At 45.9% G+C, this 19392-nt stretch overlaps 1 protein-coding gene across 3 annotated transcripts in view; it reads left to right on the top strand.

Annotated features, from left to right (window-relative positions):
• MKNK1 (MAPK interacting serine/threonine kinase 1) overlaps positions 1 to 19392 on the top strand; it is a 46883-nt gene that overhangs the window by 6859 nt on the left and 20632 nt on the right. For 2 of the 3 annotated variants that reach the window (XM_050801854.1, XM_050801865.1), the window contains exons 2-5: positions 3212 to 3379; positions 11616 to 11716; positions 14233 to 14334; positions 16947 to 17044. In XM_050801854.1, the coding sequence (XP_050657811.1) occupies positions 11701 to 11716; positions 14233 to 14334; positions 16947 to 17044 (216 nt within the window). In that variant the 5' untranslated portion in view covers positions 3212 to 3379; positions 11616 to 11700. The remainder of the gene's footprint in view (positions 1 to 3211; positions 3380 to 11615; positions 11717 to 14232; positions 14335 to 16946; positions 17045 to 19392) is intronic. The other variant, XM_050801874.1, reaches the window with a different exon arrangement.

The raw sequence follows: 19392 nt of genomic DNA, 5'->3' as shown, positions 1-19392 counted from the left end.
AGAGCAAGGAAAACTTCTTGCTGAGATCTGGCTTTTTCAACCAAGGGTAGAGATACTATAAATCTGGCTTTTTCGACCAAGGGTAGAGATACCATAAATCTTAGCCTTACCTGTGCCTCACTGATGTTTTCTTACTTGAAAGTAATGTGATGGATCTTTTGTTGGTATACAGGGTGATTTTTTTTTTTTTTTTTTTTTTTGGCTCTAAAACTTTTGTAGAAAGTCTAGTTCTTAAGCGCTGAAGAAATTTAATTCCCAGTACAGCAAGAAATTCATGAACAATTGAGAGAGAATTGGGTGCCTCACCAGGCCCAGCCTACTTAAGACCCAGCTGAAGGCCGATCAATCCGTGTAGGTTTGGTCTGACCATGGTCACCCTTCCCCACCGCAGCCCTATACCAGCAGAAGGTACAGGAATGAGGAGAGGGCTGCAGGGTCCATCTGGGTAGTTGGTAAAGAATGCCAAGGATCTTTAAGGACTGTGAGAAGTAATTTTTGAGGAGGAAAAAGGGACTAGAGAAATTTTACATGGTGCCAGAAGGAATTAGGGCTAACCAGGCACTTAGAATCCTGTGGCATGTATCTGAAAACCTCCAAATTCTCTCTCTGCCTTTGTATTTGCTGTCAATTTATTCCCTCCTGCGGCCAATTGTGGTTCACAGAGTGGCTGGGTTGCTTTCCAGAGCCGCAGTTGATCTGGGGAAGCCATGTCAGAAGCTGGAATAAGAGTTACTATTGAGTGCCTACTGTATGCCAGATACTGGTGCCATGAGCTCTATATATATTAGCTCACTTAATTGCCATGACAACTCTGTGTTGTAGGCGTTATTTCCCCCATTTTATAGATGATGGTAGTAAAGCTCACAGAGGTTGAATTTTATGTGCAAGGCTACCGGGATGGTAGGTGGTAGGGCCAGAACTGGAACCTAGCACCTAATGCCCAAAAGCCCTGCGCTTTCTACTTCCCCAGCCTAAGGTGGCTCCATGTGGTGAAATACACGAAGTCCGTAAGGAATTCTGAGGGTTTTTTTTTCTACTGTAGGCCAAGGGTTCGCAAACTATGGCCCACAGGCCATATTTGACTCACCGCCTGTTTTTGTGTGGATGCAAACTAAGAGTGCTTTTTACATTTTGACATGGTTGGGGAGAAATCAAGAAAAGGTCAATATTTTATGACACATGAAAATCATATGAAATTTAAATTTCAGTGTCCAAAAATAAAGTTTTATTGACATATAGCTACAATCATTCATTTATATATTGTCTGCTGCTTTCTCTCTACAAATGCAAAATTGAGTCATAACAAAGACCATGTGACACACGAAGCTTAAAATATTTACCATTTGGCACTTTGCAGAAAAAAAATTGCCAACTCCTACCATAGGTAACAAGAAGGGACCAGGTGGGGATCTAAACCTATGACAAGACTAAAGACAGAATGAAAGCTCAAGGCCAGGTGTGGTGGCTCATGCCCATAATCCTAGCACTTTGGGAGGCTGAGAAAGGCAAATCACTTGAGCTCAGGACCTCAAGACCAGCCTGGGCAGCATGGCGAGACCCTGTATCTACAAAAAAATACAAAAATTAGACAGGCGTGGTGGCTCGTGCCTGTAGTCTCAGCTACTTGGGAGACTGAGGTGGGAGGATCACTTGAGCCTGGCAGGTGGAGGCTGCAGTGAGCCAAGATCATGCCACTGCACTCCAGCCTGGCTAATAGAGCCAGATCCTGTCACTGAAAGGTGTTCAAGGCTGTCCCTGGAAGTGTGGTAGTAGAAATGAAGAGAGAGAGCATACCCTGAGTTTCCTTAGGCCCTGGAAATAGTTTCACTGGGTTTCAGTTTTGTTTGGGAATGAAGAGCATAGTAGGAAGGACTATCCACTGTGCTAACATCTTTATTGGACAGTAAAGAGATATTTTGTGTATGAAGTAATTCATTCAGATTCACTAGAGCCCATTTTTGCCAGATACTACGTTAGATGCTGGTAATGCAAAGATGAAAAAGATATGTGCTTGCCTTTGAGGAGTAACTGGCAGGGTGACATGATCTGATAGGGAAGAAAAGAAATCGGAGGAAGGAGGCAGTGGGTGGGGGTTGGACACAAGTCCTGCTTGGGACATGTGGTTGAGGTCATGGTGAAACACACCCAACTTCCGGTTAGAAAGCCTTTTTAGAAATTTTGGCATAAAGGCTCAGAATTCAGAGTTAAGTTGCATTTTCAGGGCTTTCCCACTGAGAAAAGGGGAAATGCATATTTATTTCATAGGGAAGTTGACAAAGCAACTTTGACTTGTGATAGCTAGAGCCATGATATTAAAATAACAGTGAACACAGAGAAAATGAAGTCATCAGATTGAAAACTAGCAATAATTATGTATTCAACACAAAACCTTGTTCCCATTCATGCCACTTGCTGCTCTCAGTGTCTACTTTATCTTTCGGGCTCTGTTACCTCTTGCCTGTGAGACTTGGACTTGGCCACATTTTTCTCTAAAAATGTGGATAGCAGAGGAGTGCCTCACTCTGTCACCCTGGCTGGAGTGCAGTGGCATGATCTTGGCTTATTGTAGCCTCAACCTCCTGGGCTCAAGCAATCCTCCTGCCTCAGCCTCCCAAGCAGCTACAGGTGCGTGCCACCACGCCTGGCTAATTTTAGTATTTTTGTAGGGATGGGTTTCACCATGTTGCCCAGGCTGGTCTCGAACTTCTGGGCTCAGTCAATCCATCTGCCTCAGCCTCCCAAAGTGCTGGGATTACAGGCATGAGCCACCATGCCCGGCCTGTCAACTTTTGCCTTTTGCCTGAGACTCCTCAGAGCAGAGGTGTCTCTTTCTATCACCCAGGTCCAGTTACATCTTTTTGGGTCTGGAATCCCATAATGGAAACAGAATCTGAAAAATTTCACTCAGCCCTTTGTTAAATCTTCCAATGCTTAATGGTAGTAGGGATAGAGAGGAATTAGACGCTGCCCCCTCCCAAATAATCATTGTTGATAATCTGGCCAGCCTGGGCAACATAACAAGACTCTATCTCTATAAAAAATTTAATTCAAATGTCTGATTTTAAAGATGAGAAATCTGTGATTGCCGTGTGTATATCTACTTAGTGGGGTAACTCATAGGTTTGGGGCATGTTCAGATTGATCTTTCTCTTTTCTGGTCCTTTTAAAGAAGTCAGCATTTTTATTTCCTTTCTATTTCTGCTTTTTCAAGGTTTCCATGTCAGAGGACAGTGAAGAACCGAAGATTGCCAGCTACGTACAAAGGCCATTGAGACGCTTCGTGTAGCTGGAAGACACCAACTCCCTGACAGGGGCTTTATTTCATTTGGGATTTCAAGTTTACAGACAGTATCTTCCCAAAAGTTGGAAAAACCTATAGGTAAGATTGGGTGTACATTTCAGTTATCCTTAGATTACTTCAAATTGAAATGATCTGATACATCCAGAGGAAGGGGCAGGTAAGAGACCGTCTAGCAGATCGTGGTTTTCAGCACTTAGTTGGTTAGCTAGGATTAGCGGAGCTGCCCTGGTACAACTCAGATAACGCTTAGTAGGAGGAACACATTTCTACAGAATGACATGGCAGGGGTCATAAGGAAAACATATAACTAAAACATATTTATTTACTTTTTTTTTTTTTTTTTCTGTGACAGCCTCCCTCTGTCACCCAGGCCGGAGTGCAGTGGTGCAATCTCGGCCCATGGCAACCTCTGCCTCCCGGGTTCAAGCGATTCTTCTGCCTCAGCTTCTTGAGTAGCTGGGATTACAGGCGTGCACCACCACACCCAGCTAATTTTTGTTTTTAGTAGAGATGGGGTTTCACCATGTTAGCCAGGCTGGCCTTAAACTCCTGACCTCAAGTGATCTGCCTGCCTCGGCCTCTCAAAGTGCTGGGATTACAGGTGTGAGCCACTGCACCTGGCCAGATCTATTTAATTATGAAATTAAAACTACTTCATAACAAAACAAGCTAAAACACAGTATATGAAGTATATGAAGCTCCGCTCTGCCTGGCTCCATACTAAGCAGTGGGGATAGAGAGGAATTAGACACTGTCCCTCCCCGAATAACCATTGCTAATAATTTGGCCAGCCTGGGCAACATAGCAAGACTGTCTCTATGAAGAATTCAAAAATTGGCCAAGCATGGTGGTACATGCCTGTAGTCCCAGCTACTTGGGAGGCTGAGGCAAGAGGATTGTTTGAACCCGGGAGGCGGAGGCTGCAGTGAGCCGAGATGGTGCCACTGTACTCCAGCCTGAGTGACAGCGAGACCCTAGCTCAAAAAATAATAATAATTTGAGATGTATCTTTTCAGGTTTTTTTTTAAACGTATATGTGATATATATGATGACATTTTGAAGTGTTCTGTGTTACACTGTCACCGGAGGTTTGTCATGCCTGGGAGATTGTGAATAATGCCTCACTTGCAGATTTGGGTCAGACGAGGGCTGAGTGAGAGTGGTTTTAGCCTGATCAGTGAGTTTCGTAGTCCCTGGTGGCTATGTCACCCCTCTTCATCTGAAGCTCCCCAGTGGTGCCATTGTCTTTCCCTGCTCCCCATCCCCAGCCAGCTCCGCTTCCTGAATTCTCCCCCTCTTTGATGGTCCTACTGTTCTTATGGTGACCTGACTTTGGTTAATAAACATGTAATCATAAGTATATGAGGCCCGCCTCTTCCTGACTGCATACTAGGCAGTGGGGATGGAGAGGAATTAGACACTGTCCCTTCCTTCAAGAAGAGCCATGGTCTTTGCTCCCTTCACCTTCTTCAGTCATTTGGTAGGACTAGGATCAGTTCTGCCTCAATGGTTTCATTCCCTCACTCTGTTACACACCTCACCTCCTCTTCCTTGCTCTCCCTGCTCTCCCTGTCTCCATCGTAGGCCTTTCTCGCCCTGCCCAGGGCTGTTACAGCCGCCTCTTTCAGCCCTCACTCTCTAGCCTCCAGTTTGTTCTTCGCATCACAGTCAATTCCGTGGCCCCCAGGCACAGCTCCAGTCACACCCAGTCCCTCCCCATCACCTAGGCCAGTGGTTCGCAGCATACACTGCAAACCATGGGGGGTCCCCAAAACTCTTCCAGGAATCTGTGCAGTCAAAATGATTTTTGTAATAGTACTAAGATGTTCTCTGTTGTTGCAGAGCAACAATGGGTAATACTATTGGTGCCTTGGTCCAGGTGGTGATGCTGAACTGTGCTAGTAGCCATTGTATTCTCCACTGCTCTGTACTCCCAGTTTTTTGTTTTTGTTTCTGTTTTGAGATGGAGTCTCACTTTGTCGCCCAGGCTGGAGGGCAGCAGCACGACTTCGGCTCACTGCAACCTCCGCCTCCCAGGTTCAAGTGATTCTCCTGCCTCAGCCTCCTGAGTAACTGAGATTAGAGACACCTGCCACCACACCCGGCTAATTTTTGTATTTTTAATAGAGACAGAGTTTTGCCATGTTGGCCAGGCTGGTCTCGAACTCCTGACCTCAGGTGGTATGCCCACCTCAGCCTCCCAAAGTGCTGGGATTACAGGCATGAGCCACCGCACCTGGCTTTTTTTAAATGCCATTTTCACACAAGAATGTCCTTGATGAAGTAGCAAAAATTATCAGTTTTATTGAATTCCAACCCTGAGTACAGATCTCTTTAATATTCTGTGTAACAAAATTGAAATATTCATAAAGCACTTCTGCGGCAAACCAAAGTACAGCACTTGACTCAAGGAAAAGCACGTGTGGGATCCCTTGAATTGCAAGCGGAACTAGCCGCTAGTTTCATTTTTCCGTGAAACAATGGCTGTGTTGGGTACTGAGGCTGGAAGGTAGACAGGGGCTGGGGGTTGGAGAGCCTCGTGGGCTGTGTTTGTGCCTGGGGGCCTGAGCGCAGCCCACCTTCGTCAGCTTTTTACACGCTGCTCCCCACTTGCATCCAGCCCTTTCCTCCTGCTTGCTGTTTCTTCAGCACACACTTCCTTCTCCCCTTCCATGTCCTTCCTCTTGCTGTTCCTTCCACCAGGAGATGCAGTGACAGCTCTGAAGGCTGCTTGTGATCCCAGAATCAGAACAGAGGGAGAAGATGGACTAGAGTTGTGACCTTTTGTCTCTGGGATTCTCAGGCCCCCAGTCCTGTCTGAGGCCTGTGGGGGATTCCTTGCTGGCACCCTAGCAGGCCTCACCTGCCAGTTTCATTGCAGCGGAGCGAGACGCTGCCACCTGCATGCTGCGGCCCAGCCTCCCCTCACACCAGACTCTTGGGGAAGAATACCTTAGCCCCTTGCAGTATCACCGTGAACAGACTGTCCTTTGATTGAGCTGACTTTACAAGTGACTCCTTTCATCCATCATGTGTTAAATCTGACTAGTGTTTGAGTGTACCCTCTCCTTGTCCCCGCATAATAATGATGCCACAAAAGCAATCTTCCCACTAATGGGTCAGGCAGAAGAACGTAGCCTGTACCTGACACCAGAACTGCCATGAAATAACGTGGGTGGACTTTGGTTGGTAACTCATCTTTCATAAGATGACAAAACACAAAATACAAGGCAAGCTCAGAACAGGAAGAAGAAACTTCTGATGAATGAGGTTTTCGATGAATAGGATGATAATAATGTGGTAATAATGCCTTCATATTTCTGGAAGCTGGGGCAGTGCTGCCCAACCTTTTCACATCATAGCACATGCTGAAAATGATACTGTTCTGCACACCTGAGTAACAGCGAGTGACTGGAGGCCTGATGAGGGGATCAACATCTCATTCACAGCACATCAGCAGGGAAGCTCTGTGCTAAGGTTTATAAACAAAAGCATTCTCGTTGGTGCCTGGCTACTTTTACTAGCTACCCCCTTCTGCCTTTCAGCATTAAGATTTAAATACAGTGTAATGGTTAAAAGCTTGAATTCTGAGCCAGACTAGATTTAGATCTCAGCTCTGCCCCTTACAATGTATGCAACCTTGAACAAATCATTTAATCTCTTTGTACTTCAGTTTCTTCATCTGTAAAATCTGGACACTTAGCTCATAAAGTTGTGGTAATTAAATACGTTAGTATATGTAAAGTGTAGCATTGGTGAAGTTGATGGGTGCTGATGAGTTGATGGGTGCAGCACACCAACATGGCACAAGCATACATATGTAACAAACCTACACGTTATGCACGTGTACCCTAGAACTTAAAGTATAATAATAATTTTTAAAAAAAAAGAAAAAATAAAAAGAATGCTGCCTGGCCTACAGTAAAGCAGCGTGTGTGCGTGTGAGTAATGTCACTACTAGGAGTAGTCATGTGGACTCTAATACTGCTCCGGCTGCTACTTCAAAGATATAAGTGTTCTGGGGTCAGTCTCCCCAGGCACCCCCTCATTGCCTCCTCTGTTTCACATTTCTTGGTCTTGGCCACTTCCTTAGAGTGCCCATGACACTTCCTTTCAGCGTCCCTCAGTTCCTGATCATTTTCTGCATTCTCCATTTGTTGTGGAATGCTCAGCTAGCTGATGCCCGAGAAGGGTCAGTAATTACACTCCTCTGCTTGCTCTCACCACTATTTCTTCTAAGCTCTTTTGGCTGAGGGAAATCGCTCTTAAAGTTTGGGGAGACCTTGAAAAGAATTCTGAAGTGCTTGGGAGAGGAGTGTGAGCTAAGTTTGCAGAGCTGAGCTAGCCAGCAAAGTCGGATTCTTAGTGGGGAGAGGATCGTCTCTGGTTTCACGCACAGATATGAAAGCTGATGAGTTCTCTGCAGGCTCTTCAAAATTTGGAGTACAGATCTGGTTCCTTTGGGGACAGTGTGGCTCGTAAGACTGTGGAGAAGTAACACAGTTCTTTCAGAAGGTGGGCCTCGAGGTCACCTTCTGGGGCAGAACCGTGGATGGGTACTTGCATGTCAGGAATGTCTGTGCTGTAGTAGTCCTTCTAGGAAGCCTCCCCAACCCCTCCTCATCTGCTCTGTGAGTTCTCTGTACCTCTCCCCTGCAGGAACCAGGATGATTCTTGGATCTGTATCCTTAACACTTAACATCCTTTCAGTTCCATCAGTGCTTGTTCACTAACAGGTTTTACAAAGAAATGAAATATGGCCGGGCGCGGTGGCTCAAGCCTGTAATCCCTGTACTTTGGGAGGCCGAGACAGGCGGATCACGAGGTCAGGAGATCGAGACCATCCTGGCTAACATGGTGAAACCCCGTCTCTACTAAAAAATACAAAAAACTAGCCGGGCGCGTTGGCGGGAGGCTGAGGCAGGAGAATGGTGTAAATCTGGGAGGCGGAGCTTGCAGTGAGCTGAGATCTGGCCACTGCACTCCAGCCTGGGCGACAGAGCGAGACTCCGTCTCAAAAAAAAAAAAAAAAAAGAAATGAAATATGCATTCCTATTTTAATGGAGAAAACAAGATAAACATATGCCTAGGAATGGAGACATTGTCATCGATGACGATGAGACTGCTCGTGAGCTAATGTCATCCCTCCTCCCATGTGCTCTGTGCCCCTGCCAGCCAGAGCGATCACCAGTGGCCCCCACTGGCCCTCTGGCCCTCCTCCAGGAGGGCCTCAGCCTGACCAGCCCTTCCTTGGTCTGGGACACTCTCTCCCAGGCCCCAGCCTGACCAGCCCACTCATCCCTCAGGTATTGAGGCTTACCTGTCTCTTCCTCTAGTTACCCAACTGGGTTCGCTTCCTCTCGCCTGCTCCACAGCACCTAGTGCCTCCCTGTCCCAGCACTTGTCCTACTGTGTTGAAATTGTTTTAAGTGTCAGCAGCAGATTTAAACGCCCATCAGGGAAGAGACTGGGTCTTCTCTTGTACTCTCATTGTCTAGCAGCAGATGATCAGTAGGTGTCCAATAAATAGAGTATTACTGAAGAGTAAGTCAGTGGCGCTTTCACTTCTAGTCTCATATTCGATCCTCACAGCAGCCTTGTGACGTGGACAGCCCAGGCCTTCTGCTTACCTCATTTCATATACAAGGAAACTGATCCTCAGAGAAGCTAAGCAGCTTGCTGCAGTTCGTGCAGTGGAGGAGAGCTGTAGCTCTCAGGCTCCAATGTTCAGCACATTTTTTCATTTGTTTTTATAAAATATTTACTTTTAAGAAGTAGCATTTTTAAAAAAATAACATTGGTTGTTTTGAATGATTGTGAAATTAGTATCTTCAAGGCACCATTATTCCTAAAATGTTTCTTTCATCACTGAATGTTGAATTTTAATACAGAGAAATCCAGACACATTTTTAAAAACTAAAATCAGATACCAAATTCAATATGTGTTAGAGAAAGATTATGGTGTACTTTATTTAAAAATAAAACGTGAGTTAAACAAGAATTGCGTAAAAAATAAATTTCACTGTATACAAGTTAAGAGAATATTGCAAATATAAAGAAGAAAATAAAAATCACCCCATCACATAGAGAAAACTATTATATATTCGAAATGGTCTGGACTTGAAAGAGCAGCATTGAGTTTGAATCCCAGTTAAACCACTAACTAGATGTTTAGCATTGGGTAGGTTATTTAATCTACCAGCTGCCTGCTCTGAGCTTTCTTTACCTGAAATATGGCAAAAATATTTACCTTTTGAGATTATGATAAGAATTAGAGATAATGTGTACAAAATATCCACATAGTTGGCACTTTTTAAAATTCTGTGTGTATTAGCAGTTTTGTGTATTTCCGTCTAGTCTTTCTACTCTATTGGGTTCGTATGTATGCATACATACCTGTGCATATGCATATGTTTTTGGAAACATATGAAGTATATCTTTGGGTATTTTTGTCGTTGTTGTTGTTGTTGTTTGAGACAGAGTTTCGCTCTTGTTGCCCAGGCTGGAGTGCAAAGGCGTGATCTCGGTTCACCTCAACCTCCGCCTCCTGGGTTCAAGTGATTCTCCTGCCTCAGCCTCCCAAGTACCTGGGATTACAGGCGTACACCACCATGCCTGGCTAATTTTATACTTTTAGTAGAGACGGGGTTTCTCCATGTTGGTCAGGCTGGTCAGGACCTCAGGTGATCCGCCCACCTCAGCCTCCCAAAGTGCTGGGATTACAGGTGTGAGCCACCGCACCTGGCCATCATTGGGTCTTTACAACAACCTGTGAGATAGACAGGGTGGGTGTGTTTTTAAACCTATTCGATAGATGAGGAAACTGAGACTCTAAGAGGCACAGTAACTTGGCCTTGGTTCTGTTGTAATATCTGAACCAGGGCTTCTGCCTTGCTCGCCTGATGCCAAGCCTGTGTGCCTTCCCTGTCAGCAAGCAGCCTGCTGCTGCTTCAGTTCCACTTCCACCTCCACTAATAGACACGTGGTGGACCGCTGAGCCATTCCCAAGAGGAAGGCAAGGGCTGGAGGCAGCGGAAGTGCTGGGAGCCTCCAGACCAGCTGGGATCTGCCTGAAAACTGAGAAGTGCCCACTTCCTCCTCTATCATAACGGACACATTGCTCAATCCTGTAGCAAGAACCAGGCTTCTGTTTAGAAAGTGAAGGACCTGGCCGGGTGCGGTGGCTCATGTCTGTAATCCCAGCACTTTGGGAGGCCAAGGCGGGTGGATCACCTGAGGTCAGGAGTTCAAGACCAGCCTGGGCAACATGGCGAAACCCCATCTCTACTAAAAAATACAAAAAATTAGACAGGCACCATGGTGGCACGCGCCTGTAGTCCCAGCTACTCGGGAGGCTGAGGCAGGAGAATCGCTTGAACCCAGGAAGTGGAGGTTGCAGTAAGTCAAAATCGTGCCACTGCACTCCAGCCTGGATGACAGAGCAAGATTCTATCTCAAAAAAAAAAGAAAAAGAAAAGAAAGTGAAGGACCTTTTGTGTCCTAGACCCTTCTTCGAAAGGGGGTTTATCCAGGAATTAGTAGAATTCCTGAACTGGATTCATAGAACTAAGTAGCCTTACTCTGCATTGTCTGCAGGGCAAAGTTGTACCCATGTTTCTTTCAGGATGTGCACTTGGTACCTAAAGGGCCAGTGTGACATACCCCGCACCTAACAGTATGCACGTCATTTCATATCATTTCCATTTCAGTGCAATTTCTGATGGCTGCTATGTGTCTGACACTGTGCCATGATCTGTAGGAGAAACAAGTGAACAGGGGACAATCTCGGCCTTTAGGAACACAGGGGAGCACTCAAGGCCAAATAAAATCAGTGCCCTCATGGAGCTTCTCACAGGGTGTTTGGGAGCAGAGGATGGAGCACCAACTACTAGTTCTGCTCAGTAACACCCTCCATTTGCATAGCGCCTAACAGACTTCCAAAGTCTTTGTAGAAACCTTAACTCATCTGGGGTTATCAGGGAGCTGCAAAAGGGTGGGGACTATTGAGCTGGGTTTTGGTGACCAAGAAGAATTCCTAGGCCAAGGGAAGCAGGTGAGCCGAGGTGCAGCTTTACTGTGGGGGGGTCCCACTCCCTGAGGCAGCATTTATCCCGTGAGTGTGTGCCTGGTGAATTAAGGCCCCACAAACCTGCTAGTGGACTCTGTGATGAAAACAGTGTGTGGCCAGGCTCCACATGGGCAACTAGCAACGCTTTGGTGAGATTATGACACCTCTCTCTTCCCCCTTTGTAACCAGGGAAACTAAGCATGTTTCTTTCACTTCACCCATCTTCCTACATTTTTTCCTTCCTAGTTTCAGAAACAACTCTCCAAGTTCCGTTTCCAAGGAAAGTCTTAACCATTTGTCCCTTCTGGCGTACCCTCTTTCATTGAAATCCATGCAGAATATACCAGGTACTCTATCTGTGTGTGTGTGTGAAGCCATAAAATCTAATATTACGTGTGTGGCAGTGCTCTGAGGTATGCTGCTCGCACAAGAGGCTCCCTCAGCCTTGCTGTGGTAAAGACCAAGTATAAATTGTCGCTAACAGGGTTTTCTCATTAAAGTCATGTGCCTGAGTGTCCCCTGTGAATTATAATGCCTCCAGTCCTCTTGCTGCTCCTCTGCTCTGCCTGCCTTTCGGCTGTTTTGCTTGTCCTGGGGCCCTCCATCAGAGTGTGGACAGGGGAAGGAGAAAGAGCCGAAATCCAAATCTGTTTCCTCTGCACTGGGCCTGCGGTGCTGATGAGAAAATAGATGCAGACACGGGTTGCCTCTGGACTGCACTCAAGGTCAGGGCAAGAGAGAGAGACAGTGGTTCCTCCTTCTCAGCCTGCTGCCCCGATGGCCAGCACCCCCTCCCTGAGCTCCTGAAGATAAGTGACCCTGCGTTTTATTTCTGCTGAATTTCCCACTGTGTCATACATTTGGGCAGCTTTTTTCCTTTTAATTTACCTTGGTGAGGGTGGGTGTTGAGGTGCTGATTTTCTTTTTTTTTGAGACAGAATCTCGCTCTGTCACCCAGGCTGGGGTGCAATGGCGTGATCTTGGCTCACTGCAACCTCCGCGTCCCAGGTTCAAGCGATTCTCCTGCCTCAGCCTCCCAAGTAGCTGGCACTGTACAGGCACCCGCCACCACGCCTGGCTAATTTTTGTATTTTTAGTAGAGACAGGGTTTCACCATGTTGGCCAGGATGGTTTCGAAGTTCTGACCTCAAGTGATCTGCCCGCATTGGCCTCCCAAAGTGCTGGGATTACAGGCGTGAGCCACGGTGCCCAGCCAGATGTTTAATTCTTTGAATTCATAGGGTGTTGCCGTCCCCAGATATATCTTGTGTTTGAAGCTCTTGGCTACGGTTATATTTTGAGATCCTCTGTGGATTTCTTTTATCCATGTGTTTATCTGTTCCCCATTCTAAACTATAATTAAAAATGTGCTGTCATCAGATCCCCAAAATGGATGGAAGAATGCGCCTAAATTGAGCTATCAGACACTTGGCTGCGTAACCGTGCTGTCTGGATTGTGGTGTTGAAAGTGCCGTCCTGTGTGCTTTCTCCTGATGGCTGGCATGTACTTGCCTCTGAGAACAGTGTATGGACCTGCCTGGGCACTAACCAGTCTTCCTAGCAGACTTGCTCTTTCTCTGGTCGTATGCCGCCGGATCCTCTGAGAAGAGAGTGGGCCTTTCCCCTCAATGGGCGAAGAGCCAGCTTCCATTTTAAAAGCTCTCAGAAAAAAAAAAGAAGGAAAAAAAAAAAAAAAACAACACCAACAACCGAGAGCCTGTGTTTATTGAAGGTTGGTCTAAAAGTCTCTCACGTCGTATACCCCATCAGCACTCGAGTGCCTCTATTTTAGAAGGATGTAAAGGTTTAATCACCCTGGTGGGGATTTAGACCCAGAGACTTCAGAGAAATCTTATTATTTCTAACTGCAGGCAAAGAGTATTAAGGCTCCACTCTGGATCAGGGGCATGACATGTTCTATAAGTAATTTATCTTTAACAGGGAAAGGCCCATACTAGAGTGTCTTAGAAACAGGACTGTGATTGGGCACTGGTTCACTGTTCCTCCTTTTCTCTTTCCCATCTCAGTGTCCTGCTTCTTCTTTCCATCTGACCTGTTTCTGCCCAATCTGTGCAGTGTCTGAATGCCTGCCTGACAAATCCTCCCTTTAAGATGGGGAGCCAGGTGCTTGCCAATGAGAGATAATAAGGTTTTTTGCAATAAGTGACCTCATCCAGCAGCCTGGCGCAGACCTGTCAACTGCCGACTTCTGAATGGGCCTTACCTGCAGCCCTTCTGGTGGAGGAGCTATGGGAGGAGAGGATGCCGTAGGCTCCATAGGCACTCAAGTCGGTGCTCTTGGACATGAAGTAATTTGGGGCCATTTTGAACCCCAGCCCTATTGCTACCTTCACAGAGACTGTCTCCACTCCAGGCCATTTGTGCCCTGTGCGCATCCATAGCAATGTTGCTGAGCCTGTGACTCATCTGCATGGACCCCTGCTCGCAACCCCCTTCTTGCCTAGCTCCCTCGGTTTTGCCTTTCTGATGCTGAGGCTGGAGGATGTCACAGGTCATGTTCTGCCTATGGAGTCATTGTTCTGTTTGGAGAATATGGTTTGACCAGTGGCAGATCTAAATCCATGTGCTAATGAGCTTGGTTAAAGCAGGCTTCCACTGGCTTCTTTTAATCTAGCCTGCCTGTCTGAGCTCCTTTCCACAGTTAATGATCTCCCATAATGGCTTTGCCTTTAGTTTTTCCTCCTAGGTCAAAACAAATCAATAGTCTTCACAGATATTTAAAAACCATCAGTGTAAGCCTCCTGGGTCCTCCCCCGACTACCTTTTTTTTTTTTCCTTCTGGGTAAATTTACAGCTTGATCAGTACAGTGATGTTTCCCTTACTTCTCCTCATATCTCCCAGAGATGGGCAGCAGCGAACCCCTTCCCATCGCAGATGGTGACAGGAGGAGGAAGAAGAAGCGGAGGGCCCAGGCCACTGACTCCTTGCCAGGAAAGTTTGAAGGTTGGTCACACAACTCCCCTATATCTGGGCCTGCAGCTCCCCAGGTATGGGAGGAGCATTCCGGGAGCCACAGATCCAGATCACAGAATGTGTCAAGTTAGAGCCGGCTGGTGGTTATCTGTGTGGTAGGGAGATAAGATGGGGATGAGGGAGTTTACACAGGGCATTACAGAACGAGAGCGGGGATGGAAAAAGCTCTCAGATGATGCACTGGCCTCCTGTGAATGGCTCAGGTACTGCTTCCTTTTCAGGGAACAGGAAGACCTATCTATCAGTGACATTGCCTGGGGTCTTCCATCCTTTTTTCAGGTGTGATTCTTCCCTCAGCTATTCCTGGAGGGGCTGCTGAGAGATAGAACCATGTAAGAGGAAGAGAGAAATACCAAAGGCCATGGCCGCAAATGAAACTTGAGTCTCCTATAAGCAGAGAGTTTGTCTCTCAGATTATAGCTACTTATGCTGTATGTGTTTGACTACATTTTATAGAGTACATACTGTGTTCCGTAGACACGATACTGGGTCATCAGACATTTTTTGACACTCTCTATGTGCAAGGCACTAGGCTCAGTGTGGGTCCTGTTATCAATGGCCATGTGATGGGGTGATTGGACACTTGTGCAAAGCACCAAAAGCATCAGTAGCTACTCCTAGGAGTAACATGCCCCACTTCATCTGTTTTGTTTTCTTTCATTGTGAGGTCTGAAGTAGCTTCCCCTCATGGTCCCTCCTTCCAGCCTTCCAGACACACTAGTGAATTGGCTGTTCTGCAGAGTAGTTCCAATAACAAGCACTTTATGGGTTGGGAATATGGGACCTCCAGTCACCCACCTATCCTGGTATGTGTAAAGGGCTAATGCCAACGTGTCCGTTGTGAGAAGCACATCATTTAAAACACTTACAAATAACAGTGTGCCATCTGCTCTTATAAACAACTGAAAGACCAAACTATGATGGAACCAAGAAAGTACTTTCAGCAGGGTTTTTTTGTTTGCCTTTAACTCAAACAGCAGGGGTGTGTGTGTGTGTGTGTGTATGTATGTGTCGGGGATGGGGATCGGGGAGAGACAAAGATCCCAAGGGTTTTCAAATAGTTTCCTAATCAACAGCTCTTTTGCTCTTTCAGTTAACACTAGAGAATACTTCCTGTTTTTTAAGGACAGTTTGTGCAATGACAGGACTTCTCCTGACTGAAAGTGATAAAATCTAATTCATGGGTGCAATGTCTTCAGCTCTGGCTGTGGTTTCAATGCTAGGTGCCTCAAGAGGAAAAGGCTGAAGAGTGGAGGCTGAGTGGGGTGAGGTCAGGCAGCTAGTGCTATGATGGAGATGTGGCGTCCTTTGGAAGCGGCTCAAAGAGCTGTGCCCTTTGTAAGCTTGGGCAGGTCATCTAGATGTTCCTTTAACCCAGATCTATTACTCTGTTAGAACAGCTATGACTCAGTACCCTAAAAACCTCAAGGCATCCTTTGCATCCTACTTCTGTCTATTTCCTGTGGGTGACTTCTGGAGACTTCTCAGAAGCCTCCAATGACTTCCATTGTATGGGGTATAAAATAGAACAGTGTTTTATTCTCCTTTGTATAGCCAGTGCTTACACAGAGCTTGGCACATAATAGGTGGTCAGTAAATGAGTACATGAATATTCATTCAAATCATACCCCTTCTCTGAGGATCCTCCAGATTCTCTGAACAAATTTTTTTTTTTTTTTTTTTTTTTTGAGATGGAGTCTCGCTCTGTTGCCAGGCTGGAGTGCAGTGGCGCTAACTTGGCTCACTACAACCTCCACCTCTCAGCTTCAGGTGATTCTCCTGCCTCAGCCCCCCTAAGTAGCTGGGACTTTAGGCATGTGCCACTACACCCAGCTAATTTTTGTATTTTTAGTAGAGACAGGGTTTCACCACGTTGGCCAGGATGGTCTCGATCTCTTCACCTCTTGATCCGCCCACCTTGGCCTCCCAAAGTGCTGGGATTACAGGCGTGAGCCACCGTGCCCAGCCTCTCTGAACGTATTTAACCCTTTCCTCCCTCAACTTTTTTTTTTTTTTTTTTTTTACTGTATCTTGTCCCTCTGTGATAGTGTTTACCAATGCCTGGTTTATTCTGGGGTCACCTGTGTATGTGTCTGTCTTCCCCACTGGACTGCAACCCTTAGAGGAGAGGGATCATAAATATATATATTTTAGAGATGGGGTCTTGCTGTGTTTGGCCAGATTGGTTCTGAACTCCTGGCCTCAAGCAATCCTCCCGACTTGGCCTCCCAAAATGCCCAGATTACGGGTGTAAGCCCCTGCACCTGGCCTTTATTTTATTCCTTACTCTGTTATGCTGTCTGGCACATAGTAGATGTTCACGAAGTATGTGCTGAATTGAGACCCTTTTGCTGACCTCATTTCTAAAATGAGGAACAGGATGCCTTGTACGTGGTCTTGTTGTTGAGAAAATGGGTCCTGAGGTGGTTGGGAAAGCTACTTGTCTTCCTTGTCACTGAGTGCTAGAGTCATCGGGTGCCTGTGTCGTCTGATCAGGGAAGCTGAGCCACAGAAGTTCTTCCCATCTGAGCTTGCAGTAGGGTGACTCATCTTGTTATTCCTCTCATCCATTTCACATCTAGATATGTACAAGCTGACCTCTGAATTGCTTGGAGAGGGAGCCTATGCCAAAGTTCAAGGTGCCGTGAGCCTACAGAATGGCAAAGAGTATGCCGTCAAAGTGAGTGTCTCAGCTAAATGCCAGGCTTTACTTTGCAAATAGTCATTTCTAGCTCATCCTGAACCAAATAAATGTTATTTTCCATAAGAATGGGGGCTCTGAAGCTGTATTCACTGGATTCAAATCTTGGTTTCTCTACTTACTTACTGTGTTACCTTGGGCAAGTTACTTAACCTCTGTGTCCTTCAGTTTTCTCATCTGTAAAATGGGTGTAACACTAGAACCTATGTAGAATTGTTGTGAGGATTAAATAAGTTAATACAGGTAAAGTGCTTAGCACAATGCTTGGCTTATAGTAAGTTTCTCATTATTCTGACAAATGAAGTCAACTTCAGGGAGTGGACAATCAGATTTGGAATTAGAAGGCCTACCTGAATTTCTATTTTGACAAACTATAACTGTTTGACTTTGGGTAAGTCATCAAATGTCTGTAAGCCTCAGTTCCTACATCTCTAAATGATGATACCTTCCCTTCTGTCTCCTGAGGCAGTTATGAAGATGAAAATTAAAATATCCTGGGAGAGGTGGAAACACTTTACACGTCACAAAATGCTATACAAGTATTAGATGTTAGCATGATAGTGAGAATTAAAAACTAAGGTGACTGATTTGGTAACATCTGAATGTTATCTCAGAAAAAATAATGAAAAGAAAAAAAAACTAAAGTGACTGAGCGCTCAGTTTTGGGGCAGGAGAAGTGGCCTCTGGCCTCATTGCTGCCTTTAATTAGCTGCAAGGCCTTGGAGTGGCTCGTGTCACCCCTCTGTGCCTCCGCTTGCCCTCTCCACATGGAAGAACAGCTGGATCTTGAGCATTGGTTCTCAAAATGTGTGCCCTGGACCAGCCTCAGCATCACTTGGGAACTTGTTAGAAATAGAAGCTACCTGGCCCCACCTGAGAAGTACCAACTCAGAAACAGGGGTGGGCCCAGCAATACACATGTTAACAAACTCTCCTAGTGACTCTGACACTCACTAACCCTTGAGGACTACTGATGTAGGAAGGGCAGCTGTGAACGCTACTGTGTATTAGAAGCCCTTAGAGCTCTAACAAAGCACACAGAGATCCAGGTTTCCAGATGTAGGATAGGGCCTGGATCTCTGTGGCTTGACCAGCTTCCCCATGTGAGTCTCATAGCCACCAAAGTTTGAGGACAACTCACCTAGAGAAAGGGTCTTTTTAAATCCAAGCTGATTTCAAATCACCCACCTGAGCCACCAGGTCAAGTGCCACCTCACACTGGCAATCCCAGCCCAATGGGATCCTGAAGGAAATGTTTTCTCTTCTTTGAACCAACTTTCCACAGTCCCAGCTGTGGGTTAGAAGGGTGAGCAAGTCTGCTAAGCCACATTCCTTCCAGCTGGAGTATTGCTTCACATGGTAACAAGAGCACTATCTCAATTTCTTTTGGGAAACAGATCAGTATAAATTACAAGTGATTTTTAAAACATATGCCTAAGTGTAAATAGAAAAATTAGGACAGGCATGGTGGCTCACACCTGTAATCCCAGCACTTTGGGAGGCTGAGGCGGGCTGATCACCTGAGGTCAGGAGTTCAAGACCAGCCTGGCCAACATGGTGAAACCCATCTCTACTAAAAATACAAAAAATTAGCCGGGCATGGTGCATGCCTGTAATCCCAGCTACTCGGGAGGCTGAGGCAGGAGAATCCCATGAACCCAGGAGGTAGAGGTTGCACAGTGAGCCAAGATCACACCACTGCACTCCAGCCTGGGTGACAGAGCAAGACTCTGTCTCAAAAAAATAATAATAAAAAAAAAAAAAAAAAATATATATATATATATATATATATATATAAGCTGGGCGTGGTGGCATGTGCTTCTAATTCCAGCTACCTGGGAGGCTGAGGTGGGAGGATCACTTGAGCCCAGGAGGCAAAGGTGAGCCAGGATTGCGCCACTGCACTCCACTCGGAACAACAGAGGGAGACTCTGTCTCAAAAAAAAAAAATTGATATATCTGTCTAAATGTGGTAAAAACCACAAATATAAACTGATTTTCAAAGGTTTAAATACGTTTATGGATGAGAGGTTTATTTCTTCAAGGTTGGATAATGGGAGGAAAACCTGGCCCTTCCTCCACATCCCCCCGGCATCTTTGGGGCAAACACTGGACTCTGGCTTGGCAATTCCTTGGTTTCAGCAGTTCTGCCCATGTTTCTTCTCTCCTCTACTCTTTCAAAGCTCCCTAGAGATGGGCTACTTCTCCCAACACGGCTCTACAATACTTAGCTTATTACAGCTTTTCCTACAGGCACCCAACTGATCCTCAGGGTTGGAATGGAATTTCAAGATAACCTAACCCTGAATTTCCTCTATGACTGCCCA

This window comes from Macaca thibetana, chromosome 1, assembly GCF_024542745.1.
Source record: "Macaca thibetana thibetana isolate TM-01 chromosome 1, ASM2454274v1, whole genome shotgun sequence".
Classification (NCBI taxonomy): domain Eukaryota; kingdom Metazoa; phylum Chordata; class Mammalia; order Primates; family Cercopithecidae; genus Macaca; species Macaca thibetana.
The sequence above is the reverse complement of the archived record's forward strand: the minus strand, read 5'-3'. Positions and strand labels throughout refer to the sequence as shown.